This window comes from Gymnoscopelus braueri (assembly GCF_963280865.1).
Source record: "Gymnoscopelus braueri genome assembly, chromosome: 19".
Lineage (NCBI taxonomy): Eukaryota > Metazoa > Chordata > Actinopteri > Myctophiformes > Myctophidae > Gymnoscopelus > Gymnoscopelus braueri.
Genome location: NC_137621.1, coordinates 7793668 through 7813783, shown reverse-complemented (window position 1 = coordinate 7813783; position 20116 = coordinate 7793668). Strand labels below are relative to the sequence as shown.

General features: G+C 42.0%; 1 protein-coding gene across 1 annotated transcript in view; it reads left to right on the top strand.

Annotated features, from left to right (window-relative positions):
- The window catches only part of LOC308074182 (cysteine-rich motor neuron 1 protein-like), a gene marked incomplete at its 3' end in the record, with an annotated part of 188303 nt that extends 171926 nt beyond the window's left edge, over window positions 1–16377 (top strand). Inside the window, exons 8-9 of the mRNA XM_080413514.1 lie at window positions 10332–10457; window positions 16217–16377. Of these exons, the coding sequence (XP_080269640.1) occupies window positions 10332–10457; window positions 16217–16377 (287 nt within the window). The remainder of the gene's footprint in view (window positions 1–10331; window positions 10458–16216) is intronic.
- Window positions 16378–20116: the final 3739 nt, after the last annotated feature.

The following is a 20116-nucleotide window of genomic DNA, read 5'->3' as shown; positions in this document are numbered from 1 at the left end:
TTTTTCCTTCATCCCATAATGGTGTCCCACCTAGGGGCGGCAGTGGCTCAGGGGTAGAGCGGGCCGGTAGAGCGGGCCGGATGGAAACCGTGAGGTTCCTGCAGTTCGACCCCGGGCTCCCCCAGAGTTAGTGTGGAAGTGTCCTTGAGCAAGACACTGAACCCCTAATTGCTCCCGATGAGCATTGTTGGTGCCTTGCATGGTTTCCTCTGCCATCGGTGTATGAATGTGTGTGTGAATGGTGTGTGAATGGGTGTGTGAATGTGTGTGTGAATGGTGTGTGAATGGGTGAATGTAATGCACAATCTATATAAAGCGCTTTGGATAAAAGCGCTATGTAAATGCACCATTTACCATTTAATTTAGAGTGTGTGAGTCTTTTGGATCCTGTTTGCCAGTTATTCTGTCCTTTTAACACATTAAGACCAAGAACGCATCTGTGTCAAAAATAGCAGATCTACAAGCTCATAGCACGGCACCGAGTGCCGCGCTATGAGCTTGTAGATCTGCTATTTTTTGAAAAGCTCATAGCTATGAGCTTGTAGATCGACATTGTGACACAAGACATTTTGCTCAAGTAGGCTACTGTACTTGAGTACAATTTGGAGGTACTTTACTTGAGCATGTCAATACTTTATACTTCTATTCCAATACATCTCAGAGGCAATATTGTACTTTTTCTTTCGGTCTACTGCAAATGTTAGTTACTATAGTAACTTTGTAGACTTAGATTATTATTACAGAACATGCTTTAACCTATTAAATGGATAGTCCACCCCCAAAATGGCATTTTTTCTATCGATTAGTCACCCTTTGGATACTCGAATCCATGGATATTTTTTTGTTTTAGTCTCATTCCTAAGACAATAATGTGATGACCGGCAGCGGTTCCGGTAGGAGACACAAAGAGTCTCCTTTGTGTCTCCTACCGGAACCGCTGCCGGACATAAAATTATTGGCTTAGGAACGTGACAAAAACTAAATAATATCCATGGGGTGACTTGACTAATCAATAGAAAAAATAATCTTTTTTTGGGTGAACTATCCCTTTAAGACTTACTTTATACTTAAACTGAAAATAGCAGATCTACAAGCTGACAATGTGACAACCCCGGACATGACACACTAGTATGTCACAGGGACCTACTGTACTCCATTTTAATTGTACATACCAGTAAAGCCCCTTTAAATTGAATTGAAATTACTTACCCCCCCCCCCCTTTTTCCTTGACACGAAAAAGTTTGAGAACCACTGATTCATATAGTCTTTGGTATATGGTATGACTCAGCCAGGAATTGAACCGATTTGACCTGATTTTGATGTAATTACTGACAGTGTAATCTTCAAGGGGCAGCAGCTACTAACGGCTGTACTGTGGAACGAACCTCTCTGCCCCATACATGGTCTACTGCCTTTAGCCCGTTAAGACCGGGAACGCATCTGTCTGTGTCCTTTTAAGATGTATTTTTGGCTATTCAAAAAATAGCAGATATACAAGGTCAGGTCAGGTACAAAGCTTGTAGATCTGCTATTTTTGGAAAAATCTCGAAAATGTGTGCAAAGCTTTGAATATATATATATATATATATTTTTTTTAAGCAAACATTTGTAACTCAAATCTTTGCTGCTGTGGGGGTCCCTGGAACAAAACATTTTGAGATGTGGGGGTCCCCAGCCAAATACATACTTTAAAAAAACGTTTTCTAAATCCTGACAGTATGTTGTGCTATATCAGTGGTGCGCCAACTTTTCCATGTCAAAGGACCACCTAAAAGGATATGTATTTGGCCGCGGACCCCCATCTCAAAATATCTTGTTCCAAGGACCCCTAGGAGCACAGATCGGAGTAAAAAGTGTACGTTTTTTTCCCAAAAATAGCAGATCTACAAGCTCATAGGGCGGCACTCGGTGCCGCCCTATGAGCTTGTATATCTGCTATTTTTGGAAAAAGCCAAATAAATCTTAAAATGACCCAGATGCCTTCCCGTGCCTTAATGGATGAATCACTGTTGTACAGCCATGTTTAACAAAGCAAACTACAGTACGCCATCATCTCATTACCTAAACCTTCCTGAGGACATGCACTCTTGAAGCTTTTAATTAACACACACTAGAACATTGCTTTTCAAAACTTCAATGGGCAAGTCAAACTCTCACCGCAGCGCCTGTGTTCATAGTGAAAATAGCACATCTACAAGCTCACAATGTGCCGCAATGTGATGCATTGTGCGTATGCAATTTTATCTATTTTTTGTATTAACACATCGGGTGCCAGAATTTTATAATAACAGATTACGTTCGCTGCCAGAAATCTCACCGTCTGCAACGCTGCGCTGTTTAGAGCTGTAGACTCCACGGCGAGCATACGCACGTAAACAATGATTGCGTGCAAAGCAATGGATGGTCCTGGCTAAAGCCTGGAACAACAACATGTCTCATGCGAGTCACCATTGCAGAGCGATCGCGCGTCGAGAATGACTCGTTTTGCCCACTGTAAAAAGTTAAGGAGATACAGAGGTTTTTAGCGAGGAGATAGAATGGAAGCGGATGAGAGCCAGATTTTTTGGCACGGTGATCCATCTGTCCCTTACTTCTTAGCATTCGTTCCCCGCACCCGCTCTTGATTGACAAGCTACCCAACCAATAGCATTCATTTCCGGTTGCAAAGGATATGACGCGATATTGAAAGATGGCGGATTTGCACACAGCTGAACAATCGGCTTCATTTTTTGGTCTGTAGAAACCAACGGCGTGACGCTGTCCATTCATTTTATACTGTCTATGGCGAGGACGCTGATAGGATCAAGTCCATGTTATGAACTCTGCGGAGAAACGCCCAGACAGGCCTGCATGCTACACTCCTCCTTGAAATCAAATGGAAATGAGATTTCCGGAAGGGGTGTGGTTTTACCAGGCTAGTTTCCACCCGACAGAGACAATATATATGTGTATGTCAGGGGTCTTCAACGTTTTCAGGCCAAGGACCCCCTAGCTGAGAGAGAGATGAAGCAGGGACCCCCTCTATATCGTATACAATTGTGTTTCAGACTAAACTTTTTTTGTTTACTTGGTATTCTCTTTTTCCCCTCTACACACCTACCTCTTTTCCAAAAATAGACGATCTACAAGCTCACAACGCCTTGCGTTATTTTTGGCTAAAGTTCTCCTCAGAAAAGGGATGCTAGGGTTCAAGTGGTTAATGTAATAAAAAAATAAAATCCTAGCACACAAAGATTTGGCAGACCCCCTGTAGTCACTCTGAGGACCCCCTAGGGGTCCCGGACCACCTGTTGAAGACCCCTGGTGTACATCATTATATTATTTATAACAGCTTCCATGCCTTACTGTCTCCTGAAAAATATTCATATTTACTTGATATATATTTACTGATATTGAATGTTTATTTTTTTTACATTTATAATTTTATTGTAGCTGCAATATTTCCCCTCCAGCAGAACGCTGTGAAAATGTTGAAAATGTCATCTTGATAACCCCCCCCCCCCCCCCCAAGCACATGCTTTTCTTCTGACTTTTCTTTAACACATTAAGACCGGGAACGCGGCTGTGTAACCACTTTAATCGTTATTTAATACTTTGGCTAATCAAAATTAGCAGATATACAAGCTCATAGCGCGGCACCGAGTGCCGCGCTATGAGCTTGTAGATCTGCTATTTTTGAAAAATCGTGAAAATGTGTGCAAATCTTTGAATGTATATATATATTTTTTAAAGCGAACATTTTTAACAAAAATCTTTGCCTCTTGGGGGTCACTGGAAAAAAAAATATTTTGAGATGGGGGTCCGCGGTCAAATACATATCATTTTGGGGGTCCTTGACAACTTGAAAAAGTTTGAGAACCACATATAGCAACATACGTTTTTATTTACAAAAAACTGTTAGGATTTAGAAGACATTTGTAGAATCCCCCAGAAGCAAAGATTTAAAAATTAGTTAAAAATGTTCGCTTTAAAAAATACATATATTTAGAGATTTGCACACATTTTCACAATTTAAAAAAAATCTGATATACAAGCTCATAGCTCTTGAGCTTGTATATCTGCTATTTTTTAATAGCCAAATAAATCTAAAAATGACACACAGATGCGTTCTCGGTCTTAATGGGTTAACCTCTTCCAACATGGTCAGACCATGTTGGGCATGTCATTATATAGATGGTAGTGATGAGCGGGTCGACCCGTAACCCGCGGGACCCGCGGGTCAACCCGCGGCGCGGGTAGGTCGAGTCAGGATTTCAGAGAAAATTATGCGGGCTGAGGGTGAGCAGGTCAGCCGCTCTCCACGAAAAAAAAAAAAAAAAAAAACTATTTTGACCAACATGCTTGTTTATTCAGCCCATGACAATGTTGTGCTACTGTAGACATTTAAAGGGACTTTGGGTACTTAAAAGAGCGCTATATAATATATATATATATATTCCCACCGCGGGTCGCGGGGCGGGTTGAGCCATAGATTTATATATTCGCGGGGCGGGTTGAGGCGGGTCGCGTTCCGTCGCGGGTTGGGGCGGGGCGGGTCATGAAAAAACCCGACCCGCACATCACTAATAGATGGTATAAAATAGACAAAACAGCAACAGACACAAGCTTGTGTTTATACTGACCTGACCATCGGTTCAATATTTATAAAAACCCACTGACACACTTAACCGCTCACTTTACCTCCAAAACTAGGTTAATGCTGCACAGACAGAGCTGGTGTAATCAATGTGTGTGTGTGTGTGTGTGTGTGTGTGTGTGTGTGTGTGTGTGTGTGTGCGTGTGCGTGCCAGAGAGAAACAAAGAAAGTGTGTGTGTGTGTGTGTGGCAATAACCTTGACGCAGATGGCCACAGTGCCAGAACCTGTGTAATGAAGCTTGCATTCAAAAACACACACACTCTCTCTCTCTCTCTCTCTCTCTCTCTCACACACACACACACACACACACACACACACACACACACACACACACACACACACACACACACCCCTCTCCTTGTCTCGTGTCTATTGTTTTTTCAACTGTTCCTGCTTGGTTGATTTTCTGACCCCCCTGAGACAGACACACACACACACACACACACACACACACACACACACACACACACACACACACACACACACACACACACACACACACACACACACACACACACACACACACACACACACACACACACACACGCTGACCTTGGCAGTACATCCAATACTTGGCAGTACATGGCCTGGGGAGGGAGGTAGTCTGGGGTCCGATTGATGCGTACTCTGGTACGGAACGCTGCAATGTGAAAGCCATCCGTACCAACAGGAGGAAGTGGACTGCTAATCATATATCATGTATATATCACATTAGTGACACATTATTTTACCTGGGTTGTACCTTCCAGTGGTGTAAAGTAACTAAGTACATTTTCTCAAGTACTTTACTTAACTCTTTCACTGCCAGAGTATATATGTCACAGGGAAATTGGCATTCCAGGGAAATTGAAAAAGGAGCGCTTGTTTTCACCACCCACCCAGGCAATTCTGTATAACCAACACTAGAGGGCAATGAATGCAAGTCACACGCATGCACATGCGTGTGACTTGCGCTTGTGCATGCACACATGCACACGCACACACGCACACACGCACGCACACACGCACACACGCACACATGTGTGTCGTCGTGGACACTGGATAGTAACCATAGACTGTAACCCATGAAAAGATCTATTCTCCCCCTATCGGTTCACAACTCGGACGGCGCTGATTCGACTAGCAGACCTTCGGCCGGTCGGCGCGGGCTTGAGGCGCGAGTGCCAAAAATCTAGAAGATTTGTGCAAATCTATGAATATATATTCTACAAATGTCTTCTAAAACAGTTTTTTGAAAAAAAATCTGTTTCTATATCAGTGGTGCTCAAACTTTTTCATGTCAAGGACCCCCAAAATGATATGTATTTTGCCGCGGACCCCCATCTCAAAATATTTTGTTCCAGGGACCCCCCAGAATCAAAGAATAGAGTTAAAATGTTCGCTTTAAACAATATATATTCAAAGATTTGCACCCATTTTCAGGATTTTTCGCCGCGCTACAAGCTTGTAGATCTGCTATTTTTTAATAGCCAAAAGTGTAGAATAATGCTTTTTTAGCTCAAATCAAAAAAGTGACACAGATGCGTTCCAGGTCTTAATGGGTTAAGTTTGTCTGTGGGTTTCATAAATATCGAACCAACAACAAGCATCAACACGATCTTGTGACTAAATGATAACTACATGGGATCCAATGGAACACGGGTTTCTTTTCCTCTGTTTCCTGTAAAGTATAAGCGTTTTGGACATACAAGGTTTCCGCCTGACAGACAGGATGTCAAACAGGTGTCACAAGGGACTCGTAGAACCGCGGAACGATGCTGTTGTTGCCACGGTAACATAGATGACGGCAAAGTGGTTTCAGAGGCGGCGATGTGACAGTCACACACACACACACCAGAGATGGGGACTCGAGTTAGGGACTCGGACTCGAGTCGCACTCGAGTGGCCAAAAACGAGACTCTCGACTCGACTCTGACTCGCCCCTTAAAGACTTGAGACTTGACTCGACTCGAGCCTCAAAGAGTTGAGACTTGACTCGACTCGAGCCTCAAAGACTCGTGGACAATCTTTATTTTATGTTTATTTTTTGGACAAATAAATGAATGAAATGCCCAAAAAACTTCCACTCCCCCCCCCCCCCCCCCCCGCAAAGAAACCTCCGCTCCAGTGCGCGCTGCGCGGAGCCGGCTTCAGTCAAGCTGTTTCATGCTCATTAACGTAAACATGGAGAGGCGAGCGCAACAGCTGCTATGTGTGTGGCCGCCGCGGCCTTTCATCATAAAGTTTAAATATAAAAACTTCGAAATTAAACAAATATGTTTAGCTCAGAATCAGCTATATAACCTCAGTTATCTTGGCATATGCTTACATTTTTTATAAGATGGTCGGATCATCTGTGACAGCACGTTTAGGAAACATCGGATTTTCATTTCGTTAAACCCAGCTGGGTGAATATTCAACACTTCACCACGGTAAACGCTACGCTCATGTAATGTTCACTGCATAAAAGCTGTGGTTCTCAAACCTTTTCAGGCCGTGACCCCCCAAAAGAATCATATTTGAACTGGGGATCCACATTTAGACAGTTTATTGGTGCGCAACACAGCCCTCGTTTAAGTGAATTGCTTTCACCTGCTCTGCTGTTGGACTGCTGTGCGGAGTCGAGTGTGCGCAACAGGGCATATCTCCGCCAAGCCAGGGTGACCTCCCCAGGCCCATGAAATTCATATGCAGGCATAGTAGCCAATTAGAATGAAATCTGCAAAAACTGACTCATATACTGATACAGAACCATATTGGCTATATATTATCGCTGTCGGGTGGAAATCTTGTATGTTCCTTTTTTATTATTATTTAAAAACAATTAAAAATCATGAAAATAGCCAATCTACAAGCTGTAATTATTAATAATTAAGAAATACTATATTTTAAAGAGTGAAAAATCAACTAAAGTCATTATTAGTGCAAGTTCAATCACATTTCATTTGAATGAAAATAAATTGTGGGGAAAATACATAAAATCTCTAATCTGTGAATCTAATGTGATTTATTATGACCTGTCTATACTTTTACATTTATGCCCCCCCCCCCCCCATTTTTTTTTTTTTTTTAAAAGACTTTAAAAAGACTCGAGACTTGACTCGGACTCGACCCTCAAAGACTTGACTCGGACTCGACTCGACTCAACCCTCAAAGACTTGAGACTCGACTCGACTCGAGCCTCAAAGACCCGAGACTTGACTCGGACTCGACTCGACTCAACCCTCAAAGACTTGAGACTTGACTCGACTCGAGCCTCAAAGACTTGAGACTTGACTCGGACTCGAGCTCAGAGACTCGTGGACATCTCTGACACACACACACACACACACACACGCACACGCACATACGCGCGCGCACACACTTATCTAGAAACACATAACACACATTGAGTCAGACTTTATGCAGACACACATTGCATGCATATTGCATTAAAAAAAAGGAAACGTGATTATTTGAATGTTGAATTATTTGCAGTGCAGATCAATCAGGAAACGTCTCTTTGTACATGACGTGTCTGCCTCAGTGCTTTAGGTAAACAAGACGGGCTGCATTCTGTTTGAACACACTGAATTAACATGGAAATACGTCTGTCTGTCTGTCTATCTGTCTGTCTGGCTGTCTGGCTGTCTGGCTGTCTGGCTGTCTGTCTACTCCACTGGTTCTCAATCTCTGGTCCTGGGGACCACCATGGGGTCCAAATGGGGTCTGTAACTCTGAGAGTGTACAAATGGACCCTTAAAGGGATATTTCACTTTCAAATAAAATAAACATTAAAAATAAATATTTTAAAAAAATGAAAGAAGTTATGGCAAAATCACGGCCCCCTCACACATTAGTAGGACACTCTAATGCGTGAGGGGGCCGTGATTTTTTCATTACTTTTTTCATTTATTTTTAATATATTTTTTAAATGTTTATTTTATTTGAAAGTGGAGTATCCCTTTAACTCTTTCACTGCTAGACTTATTTCTGGCTACCTGCACCCACTGCCAGCGATTTTTCGATTTTCTTACCTTTTGAAGTAGTCACATAATATGTAAGTCACAGTATGATCGATCCCCTGATGGTTGCTAATCACAGAGGGTTTCACTGTGCTTCCGCGAAGAAAAGAAAAATGTCACGTGACCTCCCGTTTAAATGCCTTTGAAAATAGCATGTCTCGGCCAAAAATACATAGAAAAAAAAAAACTACACAGCAGCCAAGATTTTTAAGAAAAAAAATTAGTAATTACGTTTTTTACGTCAGTGGCAGTGAATGAGTTAAGGGTCTGTAACTCTGAGAGTGTACAAATGGAACCAAATGGACCCTTATGGGTCTGTAACTCTGAGAGTGTACAAATAGAACCAAATGGACCCTTATGGGTCTGTAACTCTGAGAGTGTACAAATAGAACCAAATGGACCCTTATGGGTCTGTAACTCTGAGAGTGTACAAATAGAACCAAATGGACCCTTATGGGTCTGTAACTCTGAGAGAGTACAAATGGACCCTTATGGGTCTGTAACTCTGAGAGAGTACAAATGGACCCTTATGGGTCTGTAACTCTGAGAGAGTACAAATGGACCCTTATGGGTCTGTAACTCTGAGAGTGTACACATGGACCCTTATGGGTCTGTAACTCTGAGAGAGTACAAATGGACCCTTATGGGTCTGTAACTCTGAGAGAGTACAAATGGACCCCTATGGGTCTGTAACTCCCTAAATCTGATGTCTCCCAGACTAGTGAAAATAGCCAATCTAAAAGCTCACAGCGAGTCGCATCGTGACACCTTGTGAGCTTGTAGATCTGCTATTTTCACTACTTCTTAAACGTTTCTTTAATTACATTTATTTTTTGCATTTGTTTATTAAGTGATTTTTATTCATATTTTTACATTTATTATTATTATTATTTTAATGTAGGCAACTTAGGGGATCTATTTACTTGCGACCCATAAAAATGGGTCCCGACCCACTGTTTGGGAAACCTATTTGATACAATAGTTTATCTCTGGAACCCCCAAACTACACTGGAAACTTAGTGTTAAAGGTACGGTAAGTGATTTTCTTTGGTTAAAATAAGTGTTAAATAGCTCTATATTCTGATAGTACTCATTGCTATAGAGTGTTTGTTCAGTAAAAGGAGTCTCCTTGTCTTCTCCAGCTCTTTATAAAACAGAAAATGCATTTTCGTTTCAGTTTCATTTCCAATTTTATCCAATCAGGATAGAGAACTCAATCAGGATACAGATTAAACAAGTGAAATTGAAAGTGATGACACTAAGAAATGAGCAGGCAAAATTGGAACTGGAACACTATAAAAATGAAGCTTAAAAATGGGTACTTTCTCCTGATTGGCTGAGATTTTGACACCTACCAGAAAATGTATTTTCTGTTTATTAAAGAGCTGGAGAGACATGGAGACTCCTGTGACTGAACAAACACTCTATAGCAATGAGTACTATCAGAATATAGTGCTTTAACCTTTTAACAAAATACTTTTTGTTTTAACCCAAAAATATCACTTACCCTACCTTTAATTGAACTTATAGAGTCTACGAATGAATGGCTTATATACACTGAACTGAACTAACTGTGTGTGTGTGTGTGTGTGTGTGTGTGTGTGTGTGTGTGTGTGTGTGTGTGTGTGTGTGTGTGTGTGTGTGTGTGTGTGTGTGTGTGTGTGTGTGTGTGTGTGTGTGTGTGTGTGTGTGTGTGTGTGTTCGTTCCAGAGCCCACCTACATCACGATGGCGCCCCCCAGCTGTCCCGAAGAGAACTGCGTCCTGCCCGAGATGGACTGTCGCTACGGTTACCACACCAACCAGCGGGGTTGTCGGACCTGCCGCTGCCGCACACGTCAGTACACACACACACACACACACACACACGATGTGTGTGTTCCATGTATGCACGGCTTGTTTTCATTGACCTGGTTGCTTTTAGGGTTATGATACCATAGCATGGGAGGACGAGACCACCGTTCAGAGTATGGGAAGTCTCACCCATTGGCTTAAAGGACAGCCAATGATGAAAATGATATTGAAAACATGTTGTATAGGCGTTGAGTAGCTCTGTCTGTTTGTAGACCAGCGAGCTGGTAAAAAAGAGAAAAACATAGGAAAAGACAAAGAAGACTAAACTAGGACAACAAGCACTCAGTCACACTGTCAGTCACAACAGAGGGAGTATAGGAACTAAACACTAGTGGTGGAAAAAGTTCTACATTCTTTTTTACTTAAATACACTTGTACAAGTTTTCAAATGTATAAAATGCTAAAAGATCTTTTGAAAATAGCAGATCTACAAGCTCACAATCAAGCACATATGATATTTTATTTTGCTCTTTTTCTCTAGAGACCATTGTCGTGTAAAGGGGGCCTAGGCATGTTTTTAAAAGTCCCTAGGGAGGGGGCAGCGTTGATCCTCAAAGGGAGTTTGTTCCACAACTCCTGTAACAGAAACATGAAACATTGTGCGGTACATGGCCGTAGAAGGAACCACAGTAGAGCTGCTAATACAAAAAGCCCTTTAACTCACTGTAGTTGCTTGTTTTGTTGTTGTTTTTCTTTGGCATGGCAACGGTATCATATCTGTAGTCCCCCCCCCCCCCCCCCCCACGCAGGGGAATGCCTGTACTCTGGGGACGTCCCAGAAACATACTGGTCACACAAATAGAACCACGACTACTTTTGGATCCTGACCCATATATGGTGAAGCATTGATGATAGAGAGCATGTTTTTGAGTTCCCTTGTGATGCTGCTTGTTGATGCAGCTTTAAATCAGTGTAACACACATTTAGCTCTACGCCAGGCTTTCTCAAAGTGGGTGCTGCTGTGACGCAAGTCCAGGGGGGACAAAAATATTTGGAAAATAGCAGATCTACAAGCTCACAATGCGTTGCGGTGCTTGTACAGTAGATCGTCTATTTTCAACTGGTCTAAATGTATATAGGGCTGAAGGGGTTAACGTATGTTTTGGGATAATGATAAAAATCTACAAAGTAACTAGTAACTAAAGTTTAAAAAAAATTGTAGTGGAGTAAAAGTACAATATTTTCCTCTGAGATGTAGTGGAGTAGAAGTAAAAGTATTGAAATTTGGAAATACTCAAGTAAGGTAAAAATGACTCGTGAGAATTGTGCTTAAGTACAATACTTGAGTAAATGTATTTAATTACTTTACACCACTGGGTGCCGCACAATACTTTGTGAATGCTTGGATTTGCCAGTACCACTTCAGTGTATGGGCCTATTGGGCCACATGGCTCGGCAAGGCTTACTTACTTCTGTTTAAGCTTAGACCCTCCATCTATACTTGGTCAAACGGACCTGAGGTGCACTGTACTCGGTGCGTTCTTTTTTCAGTCTAAACCAAATCTCTTTGCCAAAAAATAGCAGATCTACAAGCTCACAACAACATGAATGCCCCCCCCCCCCCCCCAGAATAGGGATTCTTGGGTTTAAGTGGTTCAATGTCAAGTTTAAAGGTTTTTTTTTTCAATCCCATGCAGGGCATTCTTCCGGACCTTCAGAATCTTTGCCGTTGAAGCAGCATCCAAATAATTACTTGTGTAATTATCTAATGGAAGGACTACTCAAGTAGTGTACTCAAGAGTTACTTAAAGGAGGAGTTCACCCAAAAAATTACTTATTTTCTATCAATTGCACACCCTATGAAGCCTTGAATCCATGGATTCTTTTTTGTTTTTGTCTCATTCCTAAGCTAATGATTTGATTCCCGTCTCCTACCGGCTAATGTATCCGGTAGGAGACACAAAGTAGATTATTTGTGTCTCCTGCCGGAAATACACACGGTCATCAAATTATTGTCTTAGGAATGCCACAAAAACAAAAATAAATCCATGAAATCAAGGCTTCATGGGGCGTGTAATTGATAGAAAATAAGTCATTTTTTGGGTGAACTCCTCCTTTAAGACTACCTGTTTTATTTATTTTTAATTATCGGAATGTCATTTAAATCTAAAATATAAAGATCCCAAGTGCTTGTCCAATAGATTTTTTTTTAATTAAATGGCTGAAGGTCCAACAAATACTATGTGCATTTAAAAAAAAAAATAGGTATAAAGACTAAAAGTTACGTGTGGAATGTAGCCAAATCATTTGGTAACATTGTTACTTTTAGTCCTTCATACAGTCCAAGTCTTCACAAATATACTTGAGTAAAACTGAAAGTTGGGTATGTTTAGCAGTAGTGGCTCAGAGCGTCTGCTGCCTGGTGGACAAAAAGCCTAATAATCTACCCCAGCCCAGGGGGAATTCCCCTTCAGGCTAGCGGTTAAGATGTTGGCATTCCACGCGGGAGTACCCGGGTTCGATTCCCGGGCTTTAATACATAATATGCATTTAAACTACTCTTACCCTGTACGATCCATTCAAAACGGTACTCGGGTAAATGTAGGTGATTACTACTGAGCTCTGAACAGCAGACTGGGATAGTTGCCCTGGCAACGTTATTGTTTAGTACATTGTAAGGACGTTAATAGGAGGCACTCCTGTGAGTCCTAGGGTACAAACCAAGGACACGAGGACATTGTGACGACAATGGAGCTCCTACTGTATTTGACCAACGTCCTCCAATGGAAACACTCCGTCTAGATCAGTGGTAAAAATTACACACATCTACGCCAGTGTTTCTCAACCAGTGGTCCGGGGACCACCAGTGGTCCTTGAAGTGGGTTCCAGGTGGTCCCCAGCTAAATGATGGAGAGTTGGTAGCCAAATGGACCCTTATAGATCTTTAACTCTTGAGAGTGTAACATGAAACCAAATGGACCCTCACGGGTCCATTTGGTTTCATTTTACTCTCTCAAGAGTTAAATTATTGTTAACCATCTGCATTACTTAACTCATTCACTGCCACTGACGTAAAAAACGTATTTTTTTCCAATTACCAAATCTGCCACTGACGTAAAAAACTTGATTTTGCAAAAAACGTTGATTTTATAAAGTTCTCACCGTCCTTCATCTCTCGCAGTGATACATTTCATTGTAGCACACCCGGATACGGAAATGACGTCAATCGAAGATCTCCGTTTCCGCCTGCCGCCGCTCTAAACCTTCCGCTGAATCGCCATTATCTCGGCTTTGTTTTTCTCCGCCGTGGTGCGTCAGAAACGCAGTTTTGAAACTGCTACTACTGCAAAATGGAATGTCGCCGATTGAAAGTGTGTTCTCTGGGCCACTCACACAACTACCCTGTGTGTCTACAAACAGTTGAACACGCGATCAGAAGGGATTTAGCGAGGTCTGTGGCGAGGTGGAAAAGTAAGTGAGCCGTCCGTTCACATGGTGAAACATGGTGTTTTTACGCTGGGCTGCAGGAGAGAGACTCCGCCCCGATCGGAATGTTTGTTGTCTGAGCGGCGTGCAAGTATCGCCGGTGTGTTTAGAAACGATTGGACTTGCGATCATAATGAGGGAAAAAAAATTGTGAAATTTTTAAAGTTATAAAAAACACTAAATCGCTGGCAGTGGGCAAACACAGCCAGAAATAAGTCTGGCAGTGAATGAGTTAATAAAATAATTGTTATTTTGATCAACGTTTGCCTGTTATCTCTCCTATATGGTACCAACATCAATACAGCATGGATGGAATTGTGGACACAATCTTATCCAACGACAACAAAATATTCTAAGTCTTGGGTCTGAGAGGCTAAATCTCATCAAACGCTGGTTCCGTGGCTCAAATGCCCAATAAATAATGGACCTTGACATGAAAAGGGTTGAAAAACCCACTGGTCTCTATGGGAAATCCACTGTTTGCTGGCAGATCACTGTGGACCCACCGCTGGGTTGAACAGGAAGAGTTCAATGCAGTCAACTCTAATGAGACGTGGCCTCGGTGGGCGTCTAGCCCCCCCTGTTGAGAGAGCAGGTGAACTGCACTCTGAAGACCTTGGAACTATACTGTAGGGGTTTCCTAAACCTTTTCAGCAAAAAAAAAACAATAAAATAAAATAAAAATAAAAACTTTTCAGCTCCAGACCCAAAAGAGCATGAAGGTTTCTATCCGGGACCCAAATGTACAAAAAATATATATATTATGAATGAATACTTTTTAAAGCCCTATTAAAAAATAAATAATATTAATAATAGTGAAAATAGCAGTGAGCTGCTATTTTCACTATTTCTTAAAAGTGTGCTTTTATGTCTTTTTTTGTGGGGGGAGGGTTGACTTTTTCTTTTAAAGTTCTTATTATTATTATTTTTTTTTTAAATATGTTTTGAAATAATGCAAGAGTTGTTTTGTATAAAAAGTCGGAAAAAAGCAATATTCACTCGCAAAAAAAAACAGGCCGGCAACGGCACAAATGGGTCCCTGACCCATGGACTGGGAACCCCCTGCCTTAAAACAAGGGTTCCCAAACTTTTCAGGGCCCGACTCCCCAAAATAATCATATTTGAACTGGGGACCTCCCACCCCTGACAAGCACTTGGAATTGTAGGCATAACATTTAGTTTGACTCGGTTCCACAGATAAATATTGTGAAAATAGACGAACTACAAGCTCACAACGCCTCGCACCGCGAGGCGTTGTGAGCTTGTAGATCGGCTATTTTCACAATGTCTGCCTCTTGATTACGTAATATTTGAACATTTGTCCAAATTGGTATAACATGACTTGTCTTTTAGTTCTACTGGATCTCACATTTTAGTCTAGTTTAGTCTAATCTCTCAAGAACAGATCCATCGCTGCGTTGAATCTGTCGGTAGCCGTGTTGAGAACCCATGCACATTGGCTACAAGTGGGCGTGCCATCAGATCAGGAAGCAGGCCGCGCTTTACCCAATCAAATGTAGTGGGCGGGATTTACGTTTGTGCGGCTCGTTCCCCACTGGAAACAAACCAAAACTCATTTAACAATAGCGTCCTCGGAGCCGACAAAACCACGGAAAGTTAGTAACATTTTAACTTGCTCTTTCATCATAGAAACAAGTGGGCTTAGAACCAAAACGATCCATGTTCTTTGGGAGAAATGGTGTTAGTGTTCCGTGGAGAATTATTGTTAGTGGGAATGAAAACATAGTCGCCCCACCGGAAGTGAAAGGTTGAAGGCAGACCAAAACCCCGGTTTCCCTGAGCACGGGTCCTCCGTACAGCTCCGCCCAGAGCCAAATGAATAAGTGAAAAACAGCAGAGGGCGCTGTTTTTCCTTTTTATTTGACGATGGGTTCCCAGATTGAGTTTAGTCTAGACGCGTTCTGAGCTTGTAGATCGGCTATTTTCTAACATTTTAGTACTTTTACTAATATTTACGTATAGTTTGATCCCAATACTTTGTACCTTTTACTAAGTACGTTTTGATTACCAGACTTTTACTTGTAACAGAGTATTTCTACATGGCAGTATTGATACTTTTACTTAAGTAAAAAATGTGAGTACTTTTTTACATCACTGGGACATATCGTATGAGTTTACTGCACCTTTAATATCTGTGTCCTTGTATGCTCTCCCTTGTGTGGACATAAATACATTGTTAAACGGTGTGTGTGTGTGTGTGTGTGTGTGTGTGTGTGTGTGTGTGTGTGTGTGTGTGTGTGTGTGTGTGTGTGTGTGTGTGTGTGTGTGTGTGTGTGCGCGTGTGCGTGTGCACAGGAGAGGAGCAGTGCAGTCAGCTGGTGTCAGGCTGCATGGTGAAGTGTGCGTTCGGCAGACAGACGGACGACGACGGCTGTGAGACGTGTCGCTGTCGACCCCGACACCGACGATGCAAGAACCTGGTCTGTGACAGAGCCTGTCCCTTTGGATACATGTAAGACACGCACACACACACACACGCGCACGCGCGCACACACACACACACACACACACACACACACACACACGCACACAAACGTTTGTGTATCGTTGCTGTCGGGCAGAAACCTCTTCTCTCCATATCTTAACTTTTGGGTTTTTTCCGTAAACACATCGTCACACAAAAGTTTCCAAAAATAGCAGATCCGCAAGCTCAACACGCAGGGTGAACCCCCGCGTTTGACGGGTGAAAACGGGTGAAAAATATACTTTTATAAGTTCGTGGGCGCGGGGACGGGCGGTACTGAACTAAACGCGGGTGGGTAACATTTTATTGTGAAAATCCTCTCTGATTTTCACAATAAAATGTTACCCACCCGCGTTTCCACCCAAACAACGTCACTTGTGTGTAACTTAAAGGTAGGGTAAGTGATATTTTTTGGTTAAAACAAAAAGTATTTTGTTAAAAGGTTAAAGCACTATATTCTGATAGTAATCATTGCTATAGAGTGTTTGTTCAGTAACAGGAGTCTCCCCGTCTCTCCAGCTCTTTAATAAACAGAAAATACATTTTCCGGTAGGTGTCAAAATCTCAGCCAATCAGGAGAAAGTACCCATTTTTAAGCTTCATTTTTATAGTGTTCCAGTTCCAATTTTGCCCTTAGTGTCATCACTTCCAATTTCACTTGTTTAATCTCTATCCTGATTGAGTTCTCTATCCTGATTGGATACAATTGGAAATGAAACTGAAACTGAAACGAAAATGCATTTTCTGTTTTATAAAGAGCTGCTCCTTTTACTGAACAAACACTCTATAGCAATGAGTACTATCAGAATATAGAGCTATTTAACACTTATTTTAACCAAAGAAAATCACTTACCCTACCTTTAACACAGCACGCCGGCATGGAGCACGCCGGTCAGTTATCGTAACAAAAACACATTGAACATCCTGTTAAACCTTCAAATTAAAACCATCTGACAATGTAAACAACGACACATGCGCACTGCGTGTATGTGCGTTCGCGCGCGTGGCTAAAGCTCGCTCCTCCGCTCTTCACTTGATTTCTGAACGAACCTGACCACTGAATCTAGCTCTGTTGTTGATAGTGGAGCAGATTGCTGAAACGATCTTTCACTTGGTGATACAAGCACCAAATTTGGCACACAAGTGCTTCAGAACCTACTCTCTCAGAAAAGTACGTAATCCACTTGAAAAAACAAAATGGCCGCCATTTTTCAAGATGGCCGCCATTCGAAGTCGTTTTAAACGGTGTTTGAACTATATTTTGATTGAATAATCCTATTTTGATGGTCTACACATCAAAATATATATGTTTTTGAGTATGTGAAATCCAATTCTGCATTTACAAAATTTTAATTATTGAATATTATGATGATACAATAGGAATTAAATGAAGAAACACTCTCTCTGTGATGTTTCCGAAGTGATGTCTTGGTGGTACGTGACCACCCAATGTAGAGACATGTGGTAGGACAGTAAACTGTGCATATTGCAATTCAACAGTGCTGGAAGATGTAGTATGGCTTGTCTGGGGTTGACTAGTGCATTAGAAATATGATTACACTTTTCCGATATATAGGGTAATGTTAACTTCTATGTTTTACAAACAATATAAACAAACTCATTGACTTGTGTTTTTTTTTCTTTTGGGACCCGCCACCACCCCCCCCCCCCCCCTCTACGGAGGACAACTTTATTTTTATTTATAAATAGGAAAATAGAACGTCCAAAAGATTATTTTTTTCTTTTTTTGTTTGTTTACTAACTTGCTGTTGATGTACAGCTTTGATTGTGTTGTTCTTTTAGTCATCACAATTGCAGGCACACAACTGTGTACACTTGAGCATGAAGCGATTGCATTTGCATCGTCCTCGGCATTCAGTCTTGCAGCCGCACTGTGTCAACTGCTCACAAGTCTGAACAATAGGTGGAAGGGTTGTCCAGAGAACTTGCCAGACCTCTCCATCTTTTTTCCAGCCCCAGTTGGCAGGGCTTTCAGTTTGCATTTTGCTCACTGTTGCCTGGCCCCATATGCAGGCAGCTTGGAAGGCAGAACGTTTCACATGCTGAACAAGGGATGCGCTTGTCGGTGGGATGGCATCATAAGACCTTTGCTTCCGAGCAAACAAGTCCAGTCTTGCCTCATCAACCTTGTCTGTAGTGCTGTGCTTGTCATACATGGTGATGACAAACTTCTCAAGGATGTTGACGTTTGCATCTTCTATGATAGGTGGGTAATGGTATTGACTGAGCTTTTTGAAGACAGGGCTCACTTCAGGGTAAACCTCCCATGCTTGCCAAGTTGCCATGCTGTTTTTTTGCCTTTACCACGAAAAGCTGACACAACATCACAGCCAGTGAAGGCGTGGAAGAACAGCATGCCACTGCATTTCTCTGGGCCAAGATTCACTACCATTTCATGAATTCGCAACCACCTAATGGACTGACCCTGGCCAAATTCTACCCACATCTTGTCTAAGCCTGCATCCTGAAGACTCGCAAAAACACTGACTGCAACAACAAGAATATCAGTGTTGCATGCCTTAATCAACACAGACTTCATCTCTTGCTTGGCTGCATGGAGAGCATGTGTGAAGATCCTGGAGTCAGCTTCTTCATGGTTGCAAGGGCTTAAGCCTTCAAGGCTGATGAGTTTGTTTGAAAGAGCCTGCTCTCCTTTGGTCACAACTATGACATTGTCGGGACACAGGGTCACTATCTTGTCAGCTAGGAACGCGAAGAGCTCAGTCTTGTTGTCGCTGTCTCGCAGGAAGCTTTTCCAGTTGGTCGGTAGTTTGGTTTTGTCTGTCACTCTACGTCGAACTCCCTTACCTCTGTTTGACCTTGTTTCAGCCTTCAGGCTCGAAGTCCAGTAGACATCAAAAACTATGTCTGTTCGCTCATACTTTGATGAGTATGTCTGGATCTTTGGAACTACATCTTGGATAGCATATTCCTCAAAGGTCTTTGATGTCTTTGGAGACAATGAATTCACAAGAGCGGAACCATCAACGATAATAGCATCACATTCTGGTTGTTTGTCAGGAGGAGAAATGGTAGCTTCCAGAATTTTTGCAAGCTGGGACTTCTGACCGGAGTGGAGTTTCCCTGTGTCACTCAGTGCTGCAGGGAAAGACTGATTCTCATGCTTGAAGAACTCAAGCAGGTCACACTCTTGTGATTGGCAGGATATAAAGAGCTGCGAGAACAGACGACAGTCGTCTTTGAGTACCTGCTTCTTCATGTCACTGGAAGCTGCAGCCGCCTCTTGGCGAAAGAAGTCAACTTTGTTCGACATCACTCTTATAAAAATTCAATAGAGCTTGACCACAGCATTTCAATGAAGTATCATGGATGTTTCCCTTCAACTTAATGCAATATCTGTGATCAGACAGAAAATGCTCATTTTGAGTCACGTAATAGCAGCCATTTTGAAAACTGGCGGCCATATTGGAATACAATTGACAGTATTGAGTTCTTCCAGTCAGAATACATTCATTTTGATGTTTGGATCATTAATACATTTCTGTTCATTCAAGTTCTACTTAAAAAAAAATGTTTTGCATTTGGTGAGGCGGCCATCTTGAAAACTGGCGGCCATCTTGGATTGTCAGCTGGATTACGTACTTTTCTTAGATAGTACATCCTGGACATCATTTGTGCCAATTTTGGTGCTTGTATCACCAAGTGAAAGATTCTGATGGAATATTGACTTAAACTGCCGCGCTATTGCT